This window comes from Tympanuchus pallidicinctus, unplaced genomic scaffold, assembly GCF_026119805.1.
Source record: "Tympanuchus pallidicinctus isolate F22 unplaced genomic scaffold, pur_lepc_1.0 scaffold2, whole genome shotgun sequence".
NCBI lineage: Eukaryota > Metazoa > Chordata > Aves > Galliformes > Phasianidae > Tympanuchus > Tympanuchus pallidicinctus.
The window spans coordinates 53,939,510-53,960,600 of NW_026294721.1; the positions used below are offsets into that span (position 1 = coordinate 53,939,510).

The window sequence follows — 21,091 nt, forward strand, 5'->3', positions numbered from 1 at the left end:
GCCCTTTGAGAAAGGCCAATGGAGAATAAATAACAACTAGAGCATGAAAGCAGGAACAGCAGTATCTGTTGTCCACTCTGAGACTAGGACAGGAGACAGCAGCAGAAATACCATGGAAACTATTTCACTGAAAAGTAGATAACAACACCTAGAAGAATTTTATAGCAATGCTGTAAGGATTAGTGTTTTCAGGATCCTCAGCACCTCAGAAGAAATATGTATGATGATCGGTCCCCTCAAATTTACTACAACTACAATGTAGTCATGTGATATGTGAGTAGCATTTATACAATTGCAGTACTGGTACATAAAAAATTGACAGCTTCATAACATTTGTTACTTTTTCCAATAATTTCTTTTACTCAAAAGACTTCTTGTCTAAGAAATACTTTATAAAATACATTAGAAATAATAATGTTTTACTTTATGGGCAGACAATTCATCCTTTTTTTTTCTTGTCGTGACAAGGAATTAACATTTCACTGACAAATTTGCGCTCATTCTCATGCATCACTGACACAGACAGTTAAAAGGTTTTACTACTTATAATGAGATGTGAACAAACAATATTGCTTGTGATCTGATCAGAAAAGTAACAACAAACACAAATGAATCTACAACACAACATCATTCATCATATTTCAGTATCTTGCCTGCTCTACCAGGGGGAGCAGCTGAAAGAAAGCCAAGAAACAGCTGGTTTCTTAAGTAGCACAAAGCGTTTATCTTTCAGTAATATAACCTTGCCTTTAATTTCAGGTGATTAAAATTAACAATATTTATGCACTGTCCATAATGGCTGTCTCAATTGATTACAAAAGTATCTGTCTTTTTAAAACATTTTAAAAATCAATCACTTTTTTTTTTTTTTTTTTTTTTTTAGTATTGAACTTAACAGACATTCAACTTGATAAGAATTCTAAATGACAACTTTGTATTTACTCCGGTAAAGAATTATGTTTAAATACTTGTGACTGGGTCATTATCATTACCAATTAAGATCCTGGGAAAACTGTTTATATCTGTTTTAATAGAACAATCAAAGAAGGTGTTACCAGATGTTTTTCATTCCAAAGTTACTTTACATGTTAGTTTGTGCGTAAGCATGTTTCAGAGGTTTTCTGAATGGAAAATGCAATCATTGGCCAGAAAAGAAAAATTAAATTAAAAGAAGAGCAACCATCTGCTACTCTGAAAAGACTCATGCAACATGTAGGAATCCCATTTTCAAGTTTCCAAGTTTGTTTACTTTATTTTACGAAGAAAATATCTGTTGTTCCAACACATACTGACAACTGAATTATTAAATGTATTCTTCTATTACTAGTAGTCCTAAATTTTAATTACATTGGAGGAAGTATATGAAAACACTCCATTGTATTGATGACAATACAACTCCAAAAGATTCCATTTTGCAATTGTCAATGTAGGTTTACATTTTCACCCTTTATCAATGGGATTGGAGTGGTCAGTACACTTTCATCATTCATTCATGGACCAAAACCACATTTTTGCAATCAATGAGCACAAAGCCATTGATTTGAACAGAATTTCATTCAAACCACTTGGAATAATCCTGATCACTGAAAAAGTTCACCACATATGGTCAAGCATCCAGGTACCCAGGGCAGTGGTCACAGCCCCATGCTGCCAGAGTGTTTGGATAATGCCACTCAGACAGTTTGAATTTTGGGTGGTACTGTGTGGAACCAGTGTCCTTGTCGGTCTCTCCCAGTTCAGGATACTCTGATATTTTCTGAATTGCAGAGTGGTCCTCCAAATTTACCAATGCCTATCAGGCTCTAGACAACGGAATTTGGGTGGTTTTACTATCTGTACTAAAACGATTAGTGTGAAGAACTTTGAGAGCTCTTACTGGAGATAGTAGGATTCTCCCTTAGAGCTTCAAAAACTCTGTTTACGCAGTCTTAGTGATATATTTTCAGCAACTGGTAATGCTACATATCTTTTTTTTTTTTTTTTTTTTTTTTACTCAGTGGAAAAAATTTACCCTGTAGGTATAACAGAATTCACTGTGTGATAGCATGTCTACCTGAGGAAAGGAACAAGAATTGACCTAATATTTAGCCTTGTAGTAGTAAATATATTCATTTCTTAGGTGTACTGGAAACTCACAGGTAGAAAAAAGTAATGATGATCTTTCTGTATGCTAGTGGTTGAAGCATTATACTTGTGCTTGAAGCATGCTCTGCATTTCTGGTAGATTTTGGATATTTCATTAATATATTTATTCCATACTTAATGTATTTGGCTGATTGGCATCAAGAAGAGTATTTTTCACTTAGCCTATAATAATCAATTTTGAAATCTTCAACTAACCTCATTTTATGAAGAGTGTTTCAATAAATTAAGGAGAAATACTAAAAGAAAAGAGAATGTATGTTCAGAAAACCTGGGAAAGACAGGTTAGCAATGACTAAGGTATAGATAGATAACAGGAAAACACAGGCGTAGTTTCTGGTCATTTCCAATTCTGTCTAAGCCTGACAAGTGTACATCACCCACAGGCACTCAAGACCATTTATCCAGGTGATATATTCTTCTATAACAATAAGTCAGCCACTCAGAAAGGAATATCTTCTGTGCAGATCTTGATGTTCACTCACTTCTGCAGTCTGTACTTTTTAACAGTTCATTACGATTTCATTCGTTAATTGATGCCATTAACCAAACAATGATAAATCTTGTCTCAGTACATTGGGTTTACATGAAAAGGAATGGGTGGGCAACTAGCAACCACCCACAGTCAAATCAGCATCTTCATCTTCCGAAATTGCAAGTTACAACACAGAAGGCTTTCATCAAGGCCTTTAATAGTATGAGCAACACCAATAAGACATAAGGAGTTTTAGAGGAAAGGAATATTGATGCAGGAAAGCAAAGAGTGAGATCAATTTATCCAGTGAATTAGAGATGAGAGAATCATTTGAAATAATCTGGAGTTCAAGAGGTGCAGTTTAGGGGAGATGGGGTTGAGTTAGTAACACTTGGATAATTATCTTCATGTTTGATTCATTTCTGTAACATAAACTAAAATATTATGCATCTTATTCCAAATGTAATGTCTCCCATTGATTTACCCATCGAAACTGTAACAGATACAAACTGCACAGTAACACAAAAGCCTGCAGACCACACTCAGAAAAATCCTCATCTGCAGTGGAGACCCACTGAAACACACCACCCACTGCCTCACTGCACTCACATCCACTGTTTGGTCTCCATAAATGTTCAGCAAGCATCATTCAATGTCAGTGACTGTAATGTTTTCTGCGTGTAGGAATTCTGTAAGAAACGTTTGCTTCATATGCACTTCCAAGTCAAATGCCATTCTGTCACAGTGTCCCACGGCTGCTATCTGTCACATGACAACAACATGTAATGGAATATTGGCAGGAAGGTTCAACCTCTACTGTCACAGAACCTAAAGCTGCTTCTGATGTCATGGACCAACATAATAAAATAGAAGGCATTACTTTTGCAAAAGCTGCCATACAAATAAAACCCAAAACAGAAAAAAAAAAAAAAAAAAAACCCACCAAAAACAAACAAAAACAAAAACAAACAAACAAACAACAAAAAAAAACCCAAACTAAGGTGCTTCATAGTTTCTATTGTTGTTCAATGAAGGCAGGTGCTTCATAGTTTCTATTGTTGTTCAATGAAGGCAGAAAGACAGGAACAGGCTGGAAAAGGAGGGACAAGAGCTCACTGAGCTTCCAGCCTATGAGTGAGAGTCATCAAAACCTAATTTGTACCAGTTCACAGTCCATAATGACTGAGACCATTTCTGTGTTTTGAAAACAAAGAGAAACAATACATTAATAAATGGTCTATTCAAAGAAGAGCAAGTAAATGCTTAAAATACTGAAATCTCCATTTAAAGAAGAAAGGTTAAAGGGTCCTCCTTCATAAGCAGCCCTATGAAGTAAAAGTCTAATTAACTGTCAACTCTGCTTTAAGGACAAGACCTTACTCTATAGCCAAGTGTGTTAAGTCATACTCTGAAAGATAAACTGCCTTAAATAAGAGGGAATATTATGGTGACTGTCATACTGATTATTCCAAACATCTGCACTAAGACTATTACTTTGATAACTGCCCAGATGTAAAATGTCTCTCTTAATAAAGTAGTGGGCACAAATATCACAAGCTGCCAGAATTATGACCAGTAGTAACTACAAAGATTGGGGTCACAAAGTCTTCAAAGCTGTGAGGTAAATGGACAAAATATTAGAACAGACCTAACTGACCATCAACCCATACCTTACCAGACCTATAACGGTGATAACACTGCTAAGGATTGTTAGTTTTTAATGCTTGTGTTAGCACTTCCATTTCTTACTCAGACAATTAGCATTACTATTAATTACAGAAATCAGAACACTTTAAAATAATGAGTGTTGAAGAAAATTCTTAGCTCCCTCACAGCAGAAAGAAAAGTAGTTTTTTTTTCCCCTCATGTTTAACGCCAATTAGTAAAGCATGGTTGAGACTCAACATGGAGTTCAAATGCAATTAAGCACTGCTATAATAAGTACTACAGTTAGTATTTACAATGTGGTTGTGGCTAATAACCAATGAGACTGTTGCTCATTATAACAGATAAAGTTTAACTAGATAATAACATATCTTACGGATGACATGGATGTCTTCTTAAAAGTACCTGCCACTATACTGTAGAATACTTTTTAAAATAATGAAATACTATTATAAAAAAGCATGATATAATGAGTAGGAGAAAGGAACAGGCTGTAAGAAGTAGAAGACTGCTTTCTAAGCTGACATGCCAGAAACACCCCCTCCTTCACTGATTTGCAAAATGAAAAGCAACATTATTTTTAATTACATATCATGAGTACAGATATACATACTCATAATTAAAAGCCTCTTGCATTTGAGCAAGCTGCACTGTTGCTGTTACAGTGTAGAATATCAATCAAGCTAAGGTATGACAAATGCCATTCTGCTCTGTTGCATTTCAGATTCTTAATTCTGAAATATTTCAACTGTGGCATCACTTCCTTTTTCTCCCTGAGATACGACTCCAGTTCTTCAATAAATATGACAGAGAAGCAGAAGGATAAACTTCTGCTCAAAGGAAGATATTTCCTTACCAAAAAGTTTAAGTACAAAATCACCACCAACAAAAAGATTTTCTTCTGTGATAGGATAAGCTTTTACCACAATATAGGAAGATATCTAGCTCTTTAAAAAATAATAATAACGTTAACCACAAAAAAAAAACAGCAGAGAACCGAAAGACAAAATTTGACACAAAAATAACCCTGAATGAAAAGGAATACCTTTGAGTGTTTCATCAAAAATTGGTTTAGAAAAGCTTTTTGAAAGTGCGCTGTCTGCATGCATGTCTGAACAGGATTTTTCTATACGCTTTTAAAGAGCATAGCTATGGAAGGCCCTGAATGCAATGTCTCTAACTCATAGGGAGAAGGAAATCAGATGCCAAACAAAGAATTGGTTATACTTCTGGCTACTGTGCAAATTTGATCTTTGCTCAAGCAAAACCAGCTTCCATTACTGTATCACTATTTGCAGCTGTTAAGAAGTGAACATTGCTAGAAGGCTTTGAAGTGATAGTCTTCTCAAGGGTTTAGGTTTAAGCAGTACTGGGTTTGGCTACCCCCAGTACTTACTGAAATGCTTTCAATTTCTTTTGTTCCTCTGTAGGAGGAATTTAATAAATGTAACATAATAATTCTATAAGAATAATATATATATATATAATGAACACAGATGATCTGATACTGCACTGGAAAAAACTTCCCTCCAACTATTTTAAGGGTATGGTCTCACCAGAATGGGATCTTTGTGGTAGAGCTACCTGTCATAGCACACACAGCATAATGTGAAAATGGTAGCTGAGCAGCTATCTTTACAACTGAGTTACAGCATGCAAGCATTCCCATGGGAATTGTGCTTCCCACTTTCCTTAGACTGAACTCAAAATCTTACAATGGTGTTTGAAGAAGCTGAGTTCTCCATCACATTTATAGAGCACATATATCCTTCAGGATTAAGAATCATAAGCATCTGAATTGGTCAAGTCGGATGCTCACTTCCTTCATATTAAATCAGGAATCATTGAGACGAGAGTTTGATTTCATTTCACAGTGTAGTATAAAAGCTTACATACCTTCAGCTGCCCTAAAAATATGCAAAGTTTATATTATCCCACTTTGTAACACTTGTGTTTCCAGAATCATAGAGTGGATCTTTTCTCTGTCTTCTCATTACACAGGGCAAAGGAGGTGAGAAGAGTTATTACAACAATTCTAAGAGAAATGCATCATTCCAGCATCAAAAGCCAGTATTACAAGCTGACAGTTTTTGGAAAAGGTCATGGCTTGTAAAACCAATTATTCACATAATTTCTGGAACAATATTGCTCTCTCTTGGAATGAGTCAGGAATTAATAACATAAACTGTTACATTTTATTCTATTTTTAATTATACTTAAGAGAATTTGTGCGATGTATTTGATTTCAATTCATTTGAATTTCATAGCAAAATGTATTCCCTCACTGGTTTCTTGTACAATTTTCTAATGCAAAATATAAAGGGCTCTTAATATGAACAAGTACCTTAATTTTTTTTATTGAAATAACTTTTCCACTTCAAATAAGCCATTTGTAGCTCATTTTCAGCTATGCAAGCATGATTTCCTTTAAAACCAATTAAAGGCACTGTGTCAGAGCTTTCTTGATGCAAACAGATCAGTGCACTTATTTCAGCTGAGGATTTCACTAATTCATGCCAGATTTCTACACCTTGTATCTTAGCTGAGAAGTCCCTTGCTTCTCGAAGACATATCTTACTCTTTCCCCAGGCAGAGGGAGGAATGATAACTACAAGATTTGCCTCATAATTTTCAGAATGTTTCCATTTGCATTTCATGTGATTTCCCAGGAGGAAAAAAAAAAAAAAAAAAAAAAAAAAAAGATAGTACACACTCCAGTATCTTGGCAAAATATTGCTCCATTTCAGCCAAATCTGACAGAGAGCTAAGGGTCTTGAAAGCATTAAACACCAGAAAAGAGTTGACCATGAAGATGCACGTGTACTTCCACTGATGAAACCACAGAGAAAGCTGCACCATTCCAGTAACAGGAATTTGCTGACTAGATAGCTGGTTATGAACATTAGGGTACAACTTTTCTACAGACATGAAAAAATAAGGCAAAAAGATGGGAGTGAAACTATGAAAAGAGATACAGGAAGCTGAGCTGGCACTGAAATTGGAAGCAGGATTTTAACAGGACAGTGCAAGTGAGACAGTTCACATAAAAAGAGAAAACCATTTTTTTTTTTTAAATGGAATTGGACAAGTATGAGAGAGGCTGCTATTTCCTGCATTGGTGACGTGCAGAATAGGTTCAAATCAAAAATTATGATATTTCATTAATTCTATTTCCTCGGCCTTAATTTGGTGTCACACAGTTGAGACAATGGCAATGAACATATGAGTCTCCTCCTTGTCTCAGCCAACAATTGGCAATGATACCTCTTGGCCTGCAGTGACAGCACTATTCTGAACTCCTGGGCAATCTGAGAGGATCTCATTCAGAGATATACAGACATATATACATGCATATATCAGAAAAAATCAGTAGCAGATGAGATATATTAAAACATGTTCCTCTTTTTCTTAAATAACAGTTCATAGCTCCAGTCTCTTCTGTTATTGAAAGAGTAGCCCTCTCAAAAACTAAGAATGTTTTATTATAGTTACTTCTTAAAATCTGCACAGTATTGTGTTATATAAGACCATCTGCTGACATTGCAGTAATTTAAAGGAAAGGAAGCAGTAGTAACAGCACTTCACAATACATCAGAAGCCAAAATACATATACAGCATTTATAGAAGAATGAATTAACTATACCTTAAAAAATAAAGGCTCTTCTGGAAGAGGGCTAACAGGGAGTGAGGTGGTGCTGCTAGCTGGACTCATGTCTGTACTCTGAAAGAAAACACATAGAAATTCACATTGGCAATCAAGTTTTACAAATCTCTCTTCATATTTTGGGGAAGAAAGAGCTCAAAAACTATACTTAAAATTCAACAGAATTAGATTGAGAAAACAGCTGCCATCTATACAATACTGATCATTAATTAGTAAAAGAGTGTTTCACAACGAGTATTTATTTTTTTATTTTGAACAAAATCCTCATTCAAAGACTGAAACACATGCACAAACATGCAACTGTATCACATCTACAAAGAATAATCATGGAATCATAGAATCACAAATTTTGAAAGGACCTACAAGATCATCTAGTCCAACCGTCCATGCAAGATGAAAATCAAAACAAAATCTCACACAGAACAGACAACAATATATAAATTATGTATTTGATGGTCAGATGTTGAAATTAGAAGGCAAAACTAATAGGAAAACATACTGCAGAAAAGCATCTGAATTAGTGTTTTAAAAAGATCCCTTTCCCATGAGTTAGTATATGTTACAATTGAGCACCAGTAGATGAAACTAAAGAGTGAACAGTAAAACTAATAATGAAGTCAGTAAATGTATCCAGGCAAAATGACTAATAGACCGACGCAAAAATCCAGTCTTTTTAAGGCTATTGACATAGTTCTCATTTGAATAGATAAGTCATGTAAAAGAGGAGCATGGGGACTCTTTTTCATTTGTAATGGTAATAATGACGGAAGAACAAAATCTTTAAGAAAATGCAAATATGATACAAAATTTTTCTGAAGAATACTAGAATGTGTAATACTTCTAGGGAAACAAGTCCATCAGTGCCACGATTTAATAAATTTATCTTACGCAATTAACTAATCAGGTATATGTTTTCACATCACTATGATGGGACCCATTTAATAGGCACAAGATCTGAAAGTAAAGAATATTGCTGGACCCCATTAAGTTTCACTAACATATGAATATATATATATATATAAATGTAGGTACTGGATTTTATTCAGCCAGCTAGGAAAAGAAAAAAAAAAAAAAAAGAAAAGAAAAGAAAACCTTGTTACAAAATCCCTATGTCATAACTGATATCAGATAATTCAGAATTGATACCTATTGAGAAAATCATTGAGTTTAAATAGATACGTATGTTATACCATATCTGAAAGAAAAGACAACAGCTGCTTCTTGAATAAAGGGAATGTAAGTAAAGAAGGAAAGAGTGTGACACAGTGTTTATTTATGAAGGAGAGAGAGAGAGAAATAGGCAGTTTATAATCCATGCAACACAGAGAGCTTGTTGGGGAATAAGAGAGACTGTACTGTATCAGAAAGCCAATATCTTTACCACATTCACCACGTTCTTTTCAGTACAGTTACAAATACTAACAGTTAGGCTCCTGCCATTGCTCATCAAGGAAAACGACTGAGACTATTTGTTAAACAGAAGGGAAGAAGAGCTCTTTTAGATTAAATCCAAAGTAAAGTCAAAACCAGAGACCTCCTCTTCGAGAATGCTCTGTCTTAAAGGTAGACAGTTTGTGTTTAACACAGTACTGAAAAAAAAAAAATAAACTAAGCAACTGCTTTCCAAACCAAATCATACACCCTAATTTTCAATTACAAGTGAATGGGAAGACAGTCAAACACTGAAATTGTCTCAGTATCAAAATCAGCAATGCAGATTGACCCCCCTGCACACTGCATGAGCTGCAAATTCTTCAGCAGTAGCTAAAAATCCAAGAAAGACCAAACAACCTTGAGAACGCTGAGGTTGTTTTGACAAGACTTCCCAGGGCACGTCCCCACGCTAGCCTTAGCAGAACATCAGCTCCTCCTGCAAAATGGACATGAGACAGCCCTTGTCTGGACAGCATACTGACATAGCACCGTGCCTGGACTAACAAAACTGTAACAAGACAGGGGACAATATTATGGGCATGACGACTGTATGGCTTCCGGGCAGATTTGAGTCTTGCCAGGCTGGAACACTGGCACAAGTGACTAGGTCTGACTGCAACTATTCATGCATACATACCCTCAGCAGCCCCTCCAGCAACTCTAGCAATTTTTTCTCCAACAAAAGAAAAGCAGCAGAAAAGCTGCTCTGCAGTATAAATTAATTAAATTCAGCGTCATTAACACAGTTTGTTATAGCAAAGAATTGAGTGAGACAGTATCACAACCCAAGTATCCTGAAGAGCACAGAATGTTGCAAAGCTTTAAACATCTAAAATCCATTCTCTACACAAAAGATATCCAAATATCAAGCAATTCAGATATTTCCTGAGTACAACTGTTTAAAAAGTAATGTCTTGTCTATGTGGAAAAAAAAGAAAAAAAAAAAAAAAGAAAAAAGAAAAAAAAAAGATTTTGAATAGGTTTCAGTGCTTGAAGTTTTTTTGTGGGTGTTTTTTGTTTGTTTGTTTGTTTGTTTTTTGTTTGTTTTTTTTTTTTTGAGCATTTTTGGAGCAGGGTGTTAAAAAGCAGCAAATGGATATCAGCAGAATGCTGCCAGTAGATATTCTACAATCTCAACCATTAATGCTCAATTATTTTTTTTTTTTCAATTTCTACAACTGATCAGCCCAAATATATATCATCCTCACTGCAAAATGAACAGGTAGAAGAGAGTTGCTCTTGGGCTCTGGTAATCATTTTTATTTGAAGACAAATGTTTTAAAGAAAGTAATTATCAGGAATTTTCTTTAGAATAACGCGAACAAAAGGAAGAAAATAAATTTCAGAAAACAAACATTTCCCTTATGTATGCGCTACTTGGTGACTGAAGATCAGAACCCTCTGGTTCAGTGGACAGAATACATTTCAGCTGGATGAAAGAGAAGGAAGGATCTTCACGGATCTGCTTTTAAGTAGTGGTAAGCTTGATGTTTTGAGATAGGTATGCACAAATAGAAGGGAAACAAAACATAATCCTTTATGTCAACATAAAATGTCTAATGGCAAATTAGAGAATGCAAACAGTTGTTTCAAGCAATACAGCAGTTGAGGAATATACAAAGACACATTGTTAAAGCCATACTCCTTTAAAATCATCGATCTTTGAGCCTTCAGACACAGTTCTTTAAATGAGAACACATTCACCTCACTTGTAAACTGGGACTTTTCCCATTACAGAGCCCTGTATTTAATTTGATCTTCTCTAGCAAGAGGCTTATGTATCAGCCTTAGTTAATTGTATCATAAAATTTATGCATATCACTCACAGACAGAAGTCAATTTAATTTGCTACAACTGCTTTTCAACAAGGGTAAACACTGCAATGATAGTTGGCAGACATTAACTTCTCTAGAGATCAGTATCACAACATATTGATCTAAGAAGTTAATACTGACAGAGAAGAAAACTTTCTGTGGATATTACCGCTGTAGAGCAAATAAATCTTTATAATAACAAAAGAAAAGTCAACCTGTGTACTTTATAGCTTTTTCTAAGGAGTAGTAGATGAATATTGATGTTACTTCTGGGGTGATAGTTTTAGTTGTATCATGAGTTACGCCACAACTTTATAATCTAGAAGCTGAGTACAAGTGAGAACTGAAATAAGTGCAGTCAGCAAGCTCAGCAGTGACATTTTGATATACTGAAGGTAATCAAAAGCCTGTAAATGGATTCATTAATGGATCTGCGCAGTATCTTTATGAAATATTGTGCTTAAATATTATCATCCTGTTCTATCAAGAACAGTGATAAAAAGAAGGTGAAGCAGTTTGCTTAAAGCTAGACAAGGCTGTTAAAAACAAAGACGGGAATCAGGAATTCACAAGTCCAAGAGCTCTAGTTATTCTTCCAGAGCACGCGTTGCTCCCCCCTATGCTTTTGGACTGCTGTGGTATCTGCCCTTTCCAAGTTACTTAACATCATTAAGAGCTTTTACTGATACGTATACTTAATGGAAATAAAATTACTACAAACAAAATCAGTTTTGGTAAGAAAAAGCATTAGGCACATGAAATAAGCTTTCAACTTTCATCCTCCTCCATGTTTGATGGATTTTCCCCCACACTTCCCATCTCACTCAACGACAAAGAATGGAAGCGCTTACTTAAAATGTCTCTAAGTTTACTTCCTATCATATTTGAATACTATGTGGGCGGTTGGTTGTAATTGTATTTCACATGTCTTTTGTTAGTAGGGATAGTCCATTATTCTAACTGATTACTACCACTTGCAGTTATCAACTGAGGTATTTGACTGCTGTTTTCAGATGTTTGGCTGGCACATTGCCTACCAGTGTACATAGCTGCTCCCATACCTCTGTATGGGTCTTGTGTCTGTCCTGTGTTATCTTAGTTCCCATAGCAAGGGAGAACCATAAACGACAGCTGATACCACTTTTTGCAACTTTTTTGTACCAGGAAGTGAGGCACAGGGAAACAAACAAGCTCTTAGTGGTTCAACCATCAACCAGCATTTTGGATACAGGCAGATAGATTAGGAACAGTTTGTCTTACCATCTAGGCAAAGCTAATCAACTGAGCTGTGAAATGTTAGTGGGAAATATTACCTCATTTAAGATGCTGAATTGTCACTTAACAGAATTTGTATAACTAGTACTGTTTATTTTAGAAGGTCTAGAGTTCTCAGTAATACTAGACAAACACATTAAAAGTGATATTTTGTACGTTAATTAAATAGTTTAGACTCAAATTAAATTTTCATATAGTTTAATTTACATTTAATTTATTCAAAATATTTACATTTCACTTAATTATCTCCATGTTCCTTATATTAAATACAGAGCTATAAGGATACCAAAGTACCGGGGAAAAATAGTTATCATGCTTTTCAATTGCTAAAAGAAGAGGAAATGAAAATACCTAACATATATATTATCTGGTTGATAGCAGGAGAATGTCAAATTAAACATGTACAATTTGTAAACAAAATAGAATGCTGAAATGAACTAAGGCTCTAAAGCAGGGTCAAAAATTGGAGAGTGCTGGCTTAGTATTGAGTAAACAAAGTGGAAAAAAAAAGTCTGTTTTTAGAAACAAAATATTTTTACATAATAACAACAACAAAAAGATCACTACATAATTAATAGCTATATATTAACAAATATACCTTCATTTGTTCTCTTTATTTCCATCTTTATTTTTCATTACTCATCCTCTCATTTCGTTTTCCTTGCTTTCCTCCACAGACACTCCTAGTTAATAGAAACACAAGTTTCCTTGGACAGATTACTTCCCAGCACCTAGAGCTTAGAGAAGAAGGGTCCAATTACCTGTTCATTAATTCATAGGGAAGAAACACATTTATTTTCCTAAACAGAAAAACTGTACCTAGTTAATATCTAAAAATGCCATTGACTTCTATCTGCAAGTGAAATGTAGTTTTGAAAATAACACGGATGATGATTTTAGGGTTAACATCTCTTTGTGACATGTTCTGTAGTATCATCAGTGATTGCAGCTGCATGAATTGGGATTGTTACTACATATCATATTAAAAGTAACTCAAGTCATATTCTTTTACAAACAAAAAACAGAGGGTTGTTTTCATAGACACAAACGTATTGTTGATGACACAGTGGAAAACTGATTTCCTTGAGCAAAATTGTACCCCTCCCAGTTCCTATTGTTTCTTTCCTACTTCATTGACTATACTATCCAGCCTTGAAACTGTGCTATTGTATATCTTCCATAATAACACCATATAACAAGTTTTTGTGATCTCTCAGCAGACAATTGAGAAAACCAAGTACTCTCCAGAGATTTTTAAACTGCAGGCTGCCGATTTTGTTTCTTTACAGGAGATCCTTCAGGTTCAACTACAAGCATTTTTTTCCCTCAAACTGCAATCAATTTTGCAGCAAATACGAAGGCTGTTTAATATACAAGCTTCAGCAATGTGTTTTTTTTTGTTGTTTTTTTTTGTTTGTTTGTTTTGTTTTTGTTTTTGTTCCAGTCCTACAGACATTTTCTCTCTAAAACCTGGATTACAGCACTAAGAGAACAGATACTCCCATGTTATATCTATAGCCTGAATCTAGAAGGAACTCTCTGCATCCTCTAAAAGAAGAGCGTATCAGCAAAGTATCCAAGCCTGGGGCTTTCCCAGGTTCTTACTACTTCTTGACATCCAGACTCATCATTTTTCTACCCTTCCATGCAAAATGATTATAAAAGAAGTAATTGATTAATTAAACTGAGAAGGACCGAATCTAGTAAAAGAATCATCTCTTTCTGATCCTCTATTCATGCATGTTCCGCATTATTAATGTGTCATATCATACCGGGACAGAGATACAAGTTGAAAACGTAATGGAGCAGATCATAGAATCACAGAATGTCTTGGATTAGAATGCATCTTAAAGTCCATCCAGTTTCAACCGCCCTGCTATGAGCACGGTTGTCAACCACTAAATCAGGCTGCCCAGGGCCCATCTAACCTGGCCTTGAACACTTCCAGGGACAGAGCATCCACATTTTCACCGGGCAACCTGTGCCAGCATCTCACCACTCTCTTAGAGAAGAATTTCTTCCTTATATCTAATATAAAGGTATGCTCTATCAGTTTAATACCATTACTCTTTTTCCTGTCATTACATCGCCAGACAAAGAGTTTGAATAGATGCGCTACAGTTACATTAAAGAGAATAAAATCACACACAGGATATTTTCTCATGCACTAATTCCAAAACTCTAGACAAGCTTTATTGTTCAGTACATCTCTGTACCTGCACATATCTATGGATATATGATATCAGTTTCAACAGTGTTGCCTTCTGCCTACAGTTTCCCTGCCAGACAATGTTTTCATGTGAATTAAGATAATGTTTCATAATGTTAATAAACCTTACTTTCTAAATCTGAACTTAAATTAAGTCAGCTTGAGTTTCATTAATAATTTGCAGTCCAATTGTCTGTTTTCCACCTTAATTTTAATTTGCAAGCATGAAGCACAAAATTGCCAGACTTTCACACTGGTGTTTTTAATACAAGGTTACGTTTTATTTTTCTATCTCTCTCTTTAAAAAGAACCAGATTCTCTGAATTGCTATGAATTTCACTGAGGTTTTAACAAGCCACTTTGCACTTGCTAAATGTTGTGACTGCGATTATTCTCACTTCATCATCAGTTCTCAAAAGAGTTTTTACAATTTCAGTATGGAACCTCTTCTGACAGAGTATTTTAACTTATTTAGACGAGATGCTTCTTTCTCAAAACTGTCTGGAATTCCCCAGCAAAATTTTAAAGGAAACAAATATCTGTACTTGTCCACTGCTAGAACAAGGCAGACAGAGTTTTTCTCACTGCAAGAAAAGAACCAAATGACATTTCACAATTTGAAGTGTGCTTCTGTGCTTACAAGTCTTCATTTGTATGATTTTGTAGACATCTAAGGTGAATGTTTAGCAAGTAAGTTTTGCCATGTTATTTCAATCACAGTGTTTTTAACAGAGAAGTTCTCTAGTGTCTTCTGAAGGTCTGTATATTATGAGGCAATCCCTCTGCTCTTCAAATACAGGACTACTGATTACCACTGACACAGTTATGAAGCATGCTGAGCCTGCTTTTTGGTTCATCAGCAGCTTCCAAGGCTGTGTTCCTCAAAGTACAACAAATATTGTTTGATTCTGTAAATATGTGGGACACTGAGCTTCTACCTTCTGACAGCAGCTGTAATTCTTAAGATAAAGAATAAAAAGGGAAGGGCACAATGAGACATTAAACTCCCACAATGGAAAAAGCTTCAATGGAAATTACTGCTTCTGCAGTCAGATCTCCAAAGTCTTTCCAGCTGTACTAGCTATTCTTCCCCTTTCAGCTCCAATCCAGCTTTTCTTCCCACTAATATTGTCTTGCACAGTGGCTTATCTTCATAGTACTTCCCATCCTGCATTCATCACTACCACTACTCCTATTTTGTCCCAATCCAAATTAAAAAGTCTTCACATCTTCTCTATCTTCTTTCCCTTGCCCTATGCTCATCTCTCTCAGACCATAAATACAGGCTAATAAACACATACATGTAGATGTGTGTATATGTATAAACACACAAAAGTGACTGAATGTCCATGCAACTGCTGTGATCTAACAGCCATATAACTGGTTTACTACAAGAAAGATACAATCAATCCGCTCAAATACCTCAAGTCAGAAAATTGTCAGGGGAATCACCACACAGCACAGCTTCCCAGCACCAAACTCAGTACGCTTTGGGGAAATCACAGCATGTTGCTTAAGAAACTGAAGCAACTTGCAGTGGGATGGTGGGTTTGACGTTGCTTGTACTAGTGCTTAGGCATTGTGTTACTGTTATTTTCGGAGCCTTGGCTCTGCATTTTGCTTTCATATTTTTTTGTTTAGCAGTGGTGTTATATATTAAACTTGCTGGGAGATCTGAAGAGCATTTTATAAAGCCATTAGCAATAAAATATTCATTTTTCATTTACATTATATCCAGGAATACAAAAGAGCATAATTTCTTCCTGCCCTACAACATTAATAGGGAAACCAGGAAGAAAAATTGAACATACCTTTCACATTCATTAAACAACAATAAAATGCAAAGAGCTTTTCAGACGCTTATTTGCTTTGTTTGTTGTGGCACCGAAACACAAGCATTTAACTGAGAACATTGCAATTTTCAACTACCTATATTACTTCACATAAATCTTCACCTTTCCCCACCATTCTGGGCTCAGGCTATGTAAAAATTACACACCCAGTTTTAAAGTCACACTGTAAAATGCTTTCACGGGGGTGTGCTGTGCTCTAATCCAGTAGCAGTAGCTCAGTGTCACAGTTATTCATTCACTCCCCGTTCTCCCAGTGGGATGGGAGAGAGAACCGGGGAAAAAACAACAGAACTCATGGGTTGAAATTAAAACTGTTTCTTAACACACACACACACAAAGGAATAGAAAAATATCATCAATTATGATAATGTACTGATGCTCAGAGCAGCAGCCGCCCCCATGGCCAATCCCCTCAGTTTTATCAATTTCACATGATGCCATATGGCATGTAATATCCATTTAATATCTCTTTGGCCAGTTGAGGTCATCTGTCCTTACTCTGTCTCCTCCCTGTGCATCCTTAGCCCTCCTTACTGGCAGGGCAGTACCAGAAGCTGAGAGACTGAAATGTCCCTGGCTCTGTACAGCACTGCTCAGCAACAATTAAAAATTGGTGTGTTACCAATATGTTTGTTTTTTTTCCTACTAAAACCAAAATAGAGCACCATAGCAGACACTATGAACCACAGAATGGCTTAGGTTGGGTGGAACCACAAAGATCATGGAACTGCAAGCCTGCTGCTGTGAGCAGAGCTGCCAACCACTAGATCAAGACCCCACTGCCATCCACTGCCCAGGGCACCATTCAACCTGGCCTTGAACACTGCCAGGGATGAGGCACCCCGAACTTCTTTGGGTAAAGAAGTTTTTTTCTATGAAGACAATGAACTTAGTCCCAGCTGAAATCATGACTAAGCATTATGAGGCAGATGAAGTCAGAGATGATGAAAAAATGGGTAGACTCAGCAGAGGATCAGAGAAACAGGATACACCACTGACATTCAGTGGGAACATCACACATCCCTTAAGTATTTCTGATGATGTCCAGGGATTACCAAGGCCTAGTGGGCAATACTAAAGGGAACTCCTTTACAGCAGGAATTATTCAGAAGATACAAGCCATTTACATGAGACACCCATGACTACAACCCCACTAGCACATGTGGAACCTGCAAGATGCTGCCTTGAGCATGGCTTGTGTCAGAAGCCCAAGTCGGAGTGGGTTTGGAGCTGCTGAAATGGAAACGTGCTCATCCTTCAACTCATTTATTTCATTTAATGAGAGGTTGAGTTCAAGCAGCATCCAGATTCTGCTTCTCAGAGCAGTTCTTGCCAACCTCAGGGCCAGTACAGTGCAGTGAAAAACATAGCTTAAATCTCCCTACTCATACTCTCTTGTTTTTCAGCTGGACTGTGACTGGCTTCCTTTTTTCATTGTTAGAACAATTTTTACCTGTGGGTCAGAGTTTGAAAGATATTTGTCTTGGAAAATAAGCTTTTTTCAAGAAGTACAAGAACTTCTACAGAAAAGTCAGGACAATTAAACACATGCCAAGAGAACAGAGATGAGCTAGAGGCTAATAAATGGAACATTCCACAGGTGCATGAATATTTGAACTATATTTCACACAAAAAAAGAACATTACAAATTACTGAAAATGAGTAACTTCTTTTCACAAACCTTGCTACCATCATGCTGACTAGTAGAACGATAAAGAGTTTAATTATGTACATTTAATCTCAATGTGGTTAGAGCCAATAAATTAGCATGCGCAAAGAGTTGTATTTGCATTATCACTACTATTAAAATGTGCATGAAATGCTGCAGTAGCAAAGGCTGAGCACAGCACGCCCACAGTGCTCACTCCTGCAAGACCAGACCCTAATTTTGGATGAAGATACATCAACTGCAGCTTTGTACCTCAGAGCCTGTACACTGCATTGCTTCTGCATCCTAAAGCAGACACATAGCCACAGGGAAACCTTGCACAAGTCCCTCATCCTTAAGGATAGCTATTGAGCCATTTATAAGGAAAAAGATTGAAACAAAAAAAACCCTGAGATACAACTTTTAAAAACATATATATTCTTCCAAAAAGTCTAATGAGGAGATGCAAAGAGAAGGAGAAGAGAAAGGAAAAGACACTGTAGAGAGTCATAAGAGATGGGAAGCCACACTCCTCTTCCTCAGCCAAGTTAGGGACACCTTCTTGGAAGGCACAGTGCATAACCTCTTGGTGAATAACACCTGCGATAGCATGTATTCCACTGGCACTATTGCCATATATTAGCAGCCAATGCGTTTATCTTTGACAATCCCAAATCTACTACTATGTCTGCCACTTGAATAAAGCACCTATTCTTTAAATGTGAAACTGGCTAATGAAAGCTCTTCTGGGGGATGCTCTGGAAGGCAAAATCAAACTGTAACTTTGATGTGACACTTTCTTCATGACACACAAGAAGTCCCTTGTCACAGGAGGACGGCTAAATAACTAGATTTTGGAAAAAGTTGGCTGTATTTAAAATGGTCTTTCACCTCCCTTGTGCAACTGGAAAACACTGCAATCCAGATTACAAGAACCATAACGTTCATTTGGCATATCCCAAAAAAGTAGAAATGTATCCTTTCAGCTCCACATGTCCATGATCCCATTTCTCCAGCTGTTATTTCACGGACAGCAAGGAGGCAGCAACTTCCTAAATCGTAAACTCTGAAATGAGAATCCACATTGCTGGACATGGGAAGCATGCAGAATCTGTATTTGGCCAGCGTGAAGATAAATTAAAGACTCCTTTTGTGCTAAGGGTTTATAACTCAAAAAAGAAAGGTGCTTCCATCAGCAGTAGATCTTTCCATGATTATTTGCTTTACTATTGTCCAAAACAGATCTGTGGATGAAGAATGCTAAAGACGGTGGGACATTTTGAAAGGATTCCAGAGTGCTTCAGGATGGTGCAGAGCCAAACAGCTGACCTCCATGAAATTCATAAAAACCATATCAGAAACATCAATGAGATTTTTGTGTACAGAATCTACACCTTGCAAAACTTGTAACGCTGCTTGATAACTGTAATGAACATGAAAATAAGCAAGATCCAGGAAACAAAATAACCCGGATTTCTCAGAATTTTGTAATGTTCCCTTTCCAAAGTCCCTTAAAAAAAATGAAGCTGTCAGGACTTCAGTGCAAACAGTAAGTCATCTCCTTTCTAAGCAAGATGAGATCAAAGGCCTGAAAAAGTTCTGAGCGACCTCCAAAAACTAAATAGAAGGATTTGGGAACAGCTGACCCCAAACCCGAGCACAAAAGAAACCAAATTTCCTCATCTGACACATTCCACAAGTGCTTAACATCAGGCTCTATCAACAGGCTTCTCTGGCAATTTAAAACAGCACAAAGCAAGAGCCAACATGTCAGATTTTGATTTGTCCTCATCAGGGGCACACAGAGGGCAATCTTGGAAAGGATGTTACATGCTGCAAGAACTGACAGTAATGTTCTGGCGATGAGTTTGCACTAGAACACATGAACTGAACAAATCAAATAGATTAAACTTATAGCACATACGCTGCGTGGAAAAAAATGTATTTATGAGATATTTGTACCACAAGAAATATTGTTAAAAATCAATATCACCAATGCCTATTTTATGATATCTTTAAATTAATGGCCACATGCTGGTTTATTTTTTATTTTTATTTTTTTAGCAAAAAAATCAGTTTCAGATAGCAGACATGACAGCTTTTTAAAAGTCTCTGGTGAATTTTCTTTTTTTTTTTTTTAAACATACCTCACTCACATTGCAACACTAGGATGTTGCAAAGAGCCTGGAAGTTGACCACGGTTGATCAGAAAAAAATTCTCCTGTCAGGGTTCAGTCTTTTCTAGTATAACTCAATTTCTTTCACTAGGTTACACTGGTACTTTGGCAGTAAAAAGTCTAGCTGTTTTCTGTATCAGAAGGGTACTGGACAGGTGCCTGGAAGCAGTTTTAACTCTTGTTATAGCCAAAGCTTGCTCAGAGACACACAGCCCCACCAGGAGTGTGGAAAAGTCATGTCATTTATTTGTTGATATTCTAAATGGCAGGTCTGAAGAGAAAAAGTCAGAAGCAATCTAATAATTCATTATTATCCAATTCCCTGCTTGTCCTGAAAATATCATTGCATCAATTTGCATTAATGTACAACAGAATTTTAAAAAGTAAAAATAACACAATCCTTGAATCCTAATTGATCTAATGTCAATTGCAATGAAGTAAACTTAATGGAATTGATAAGCTGTGAATCACGTGACATACAGGAATCAGAATCCACAACTGAGACTAACACAAAACACAGATGAGTAGATCTCTGTGTAGTATCCACTTTGCCTGCCAGATAAGGCTTGGTTTTTTTTTGTTGTTGTTGTTGTTTGTTTTTGTTTAGTTTCCATTTTGTTTGGCTTTGTTAGTATTTATTTTTTCCCCAAAATACATAGATCTGGACTTAAAAATTCTCACTAAGGTAATCAGTTGCTAATTTGCAGAGCCTAGCAATTATGACTGCTAAATTCT

At 36.2% G+C, this 21,091-nt stretch overlaps 1 protein-coding gene across 5 annotated transcripts in view; it reads right to left on the reverse strand.

The window, feature by feature from the left end:
• Nucleotides 1-21,091, reverse strand: part of CCSER1 (coiled-coil serine rich protein 1) — a 617,512-nt gene that overhangs the window by 293,852 nt on the left and 302,569 nt on the right. For all 5 annotated transcript variants that reach the window (XM_052681483.1, XM_052681485.1, XM_052681486.1 and 2 more), the window contains exon 7: nt 7,926-8,003. In XM_052681483.1, coding sequence (XP_052537443.1) covers nt 7,926-8,003 — 78 coding nt within the window. The remainder of the gene's footprint in view (nt 1-7,925; nt 8,004-21,091) is intronic.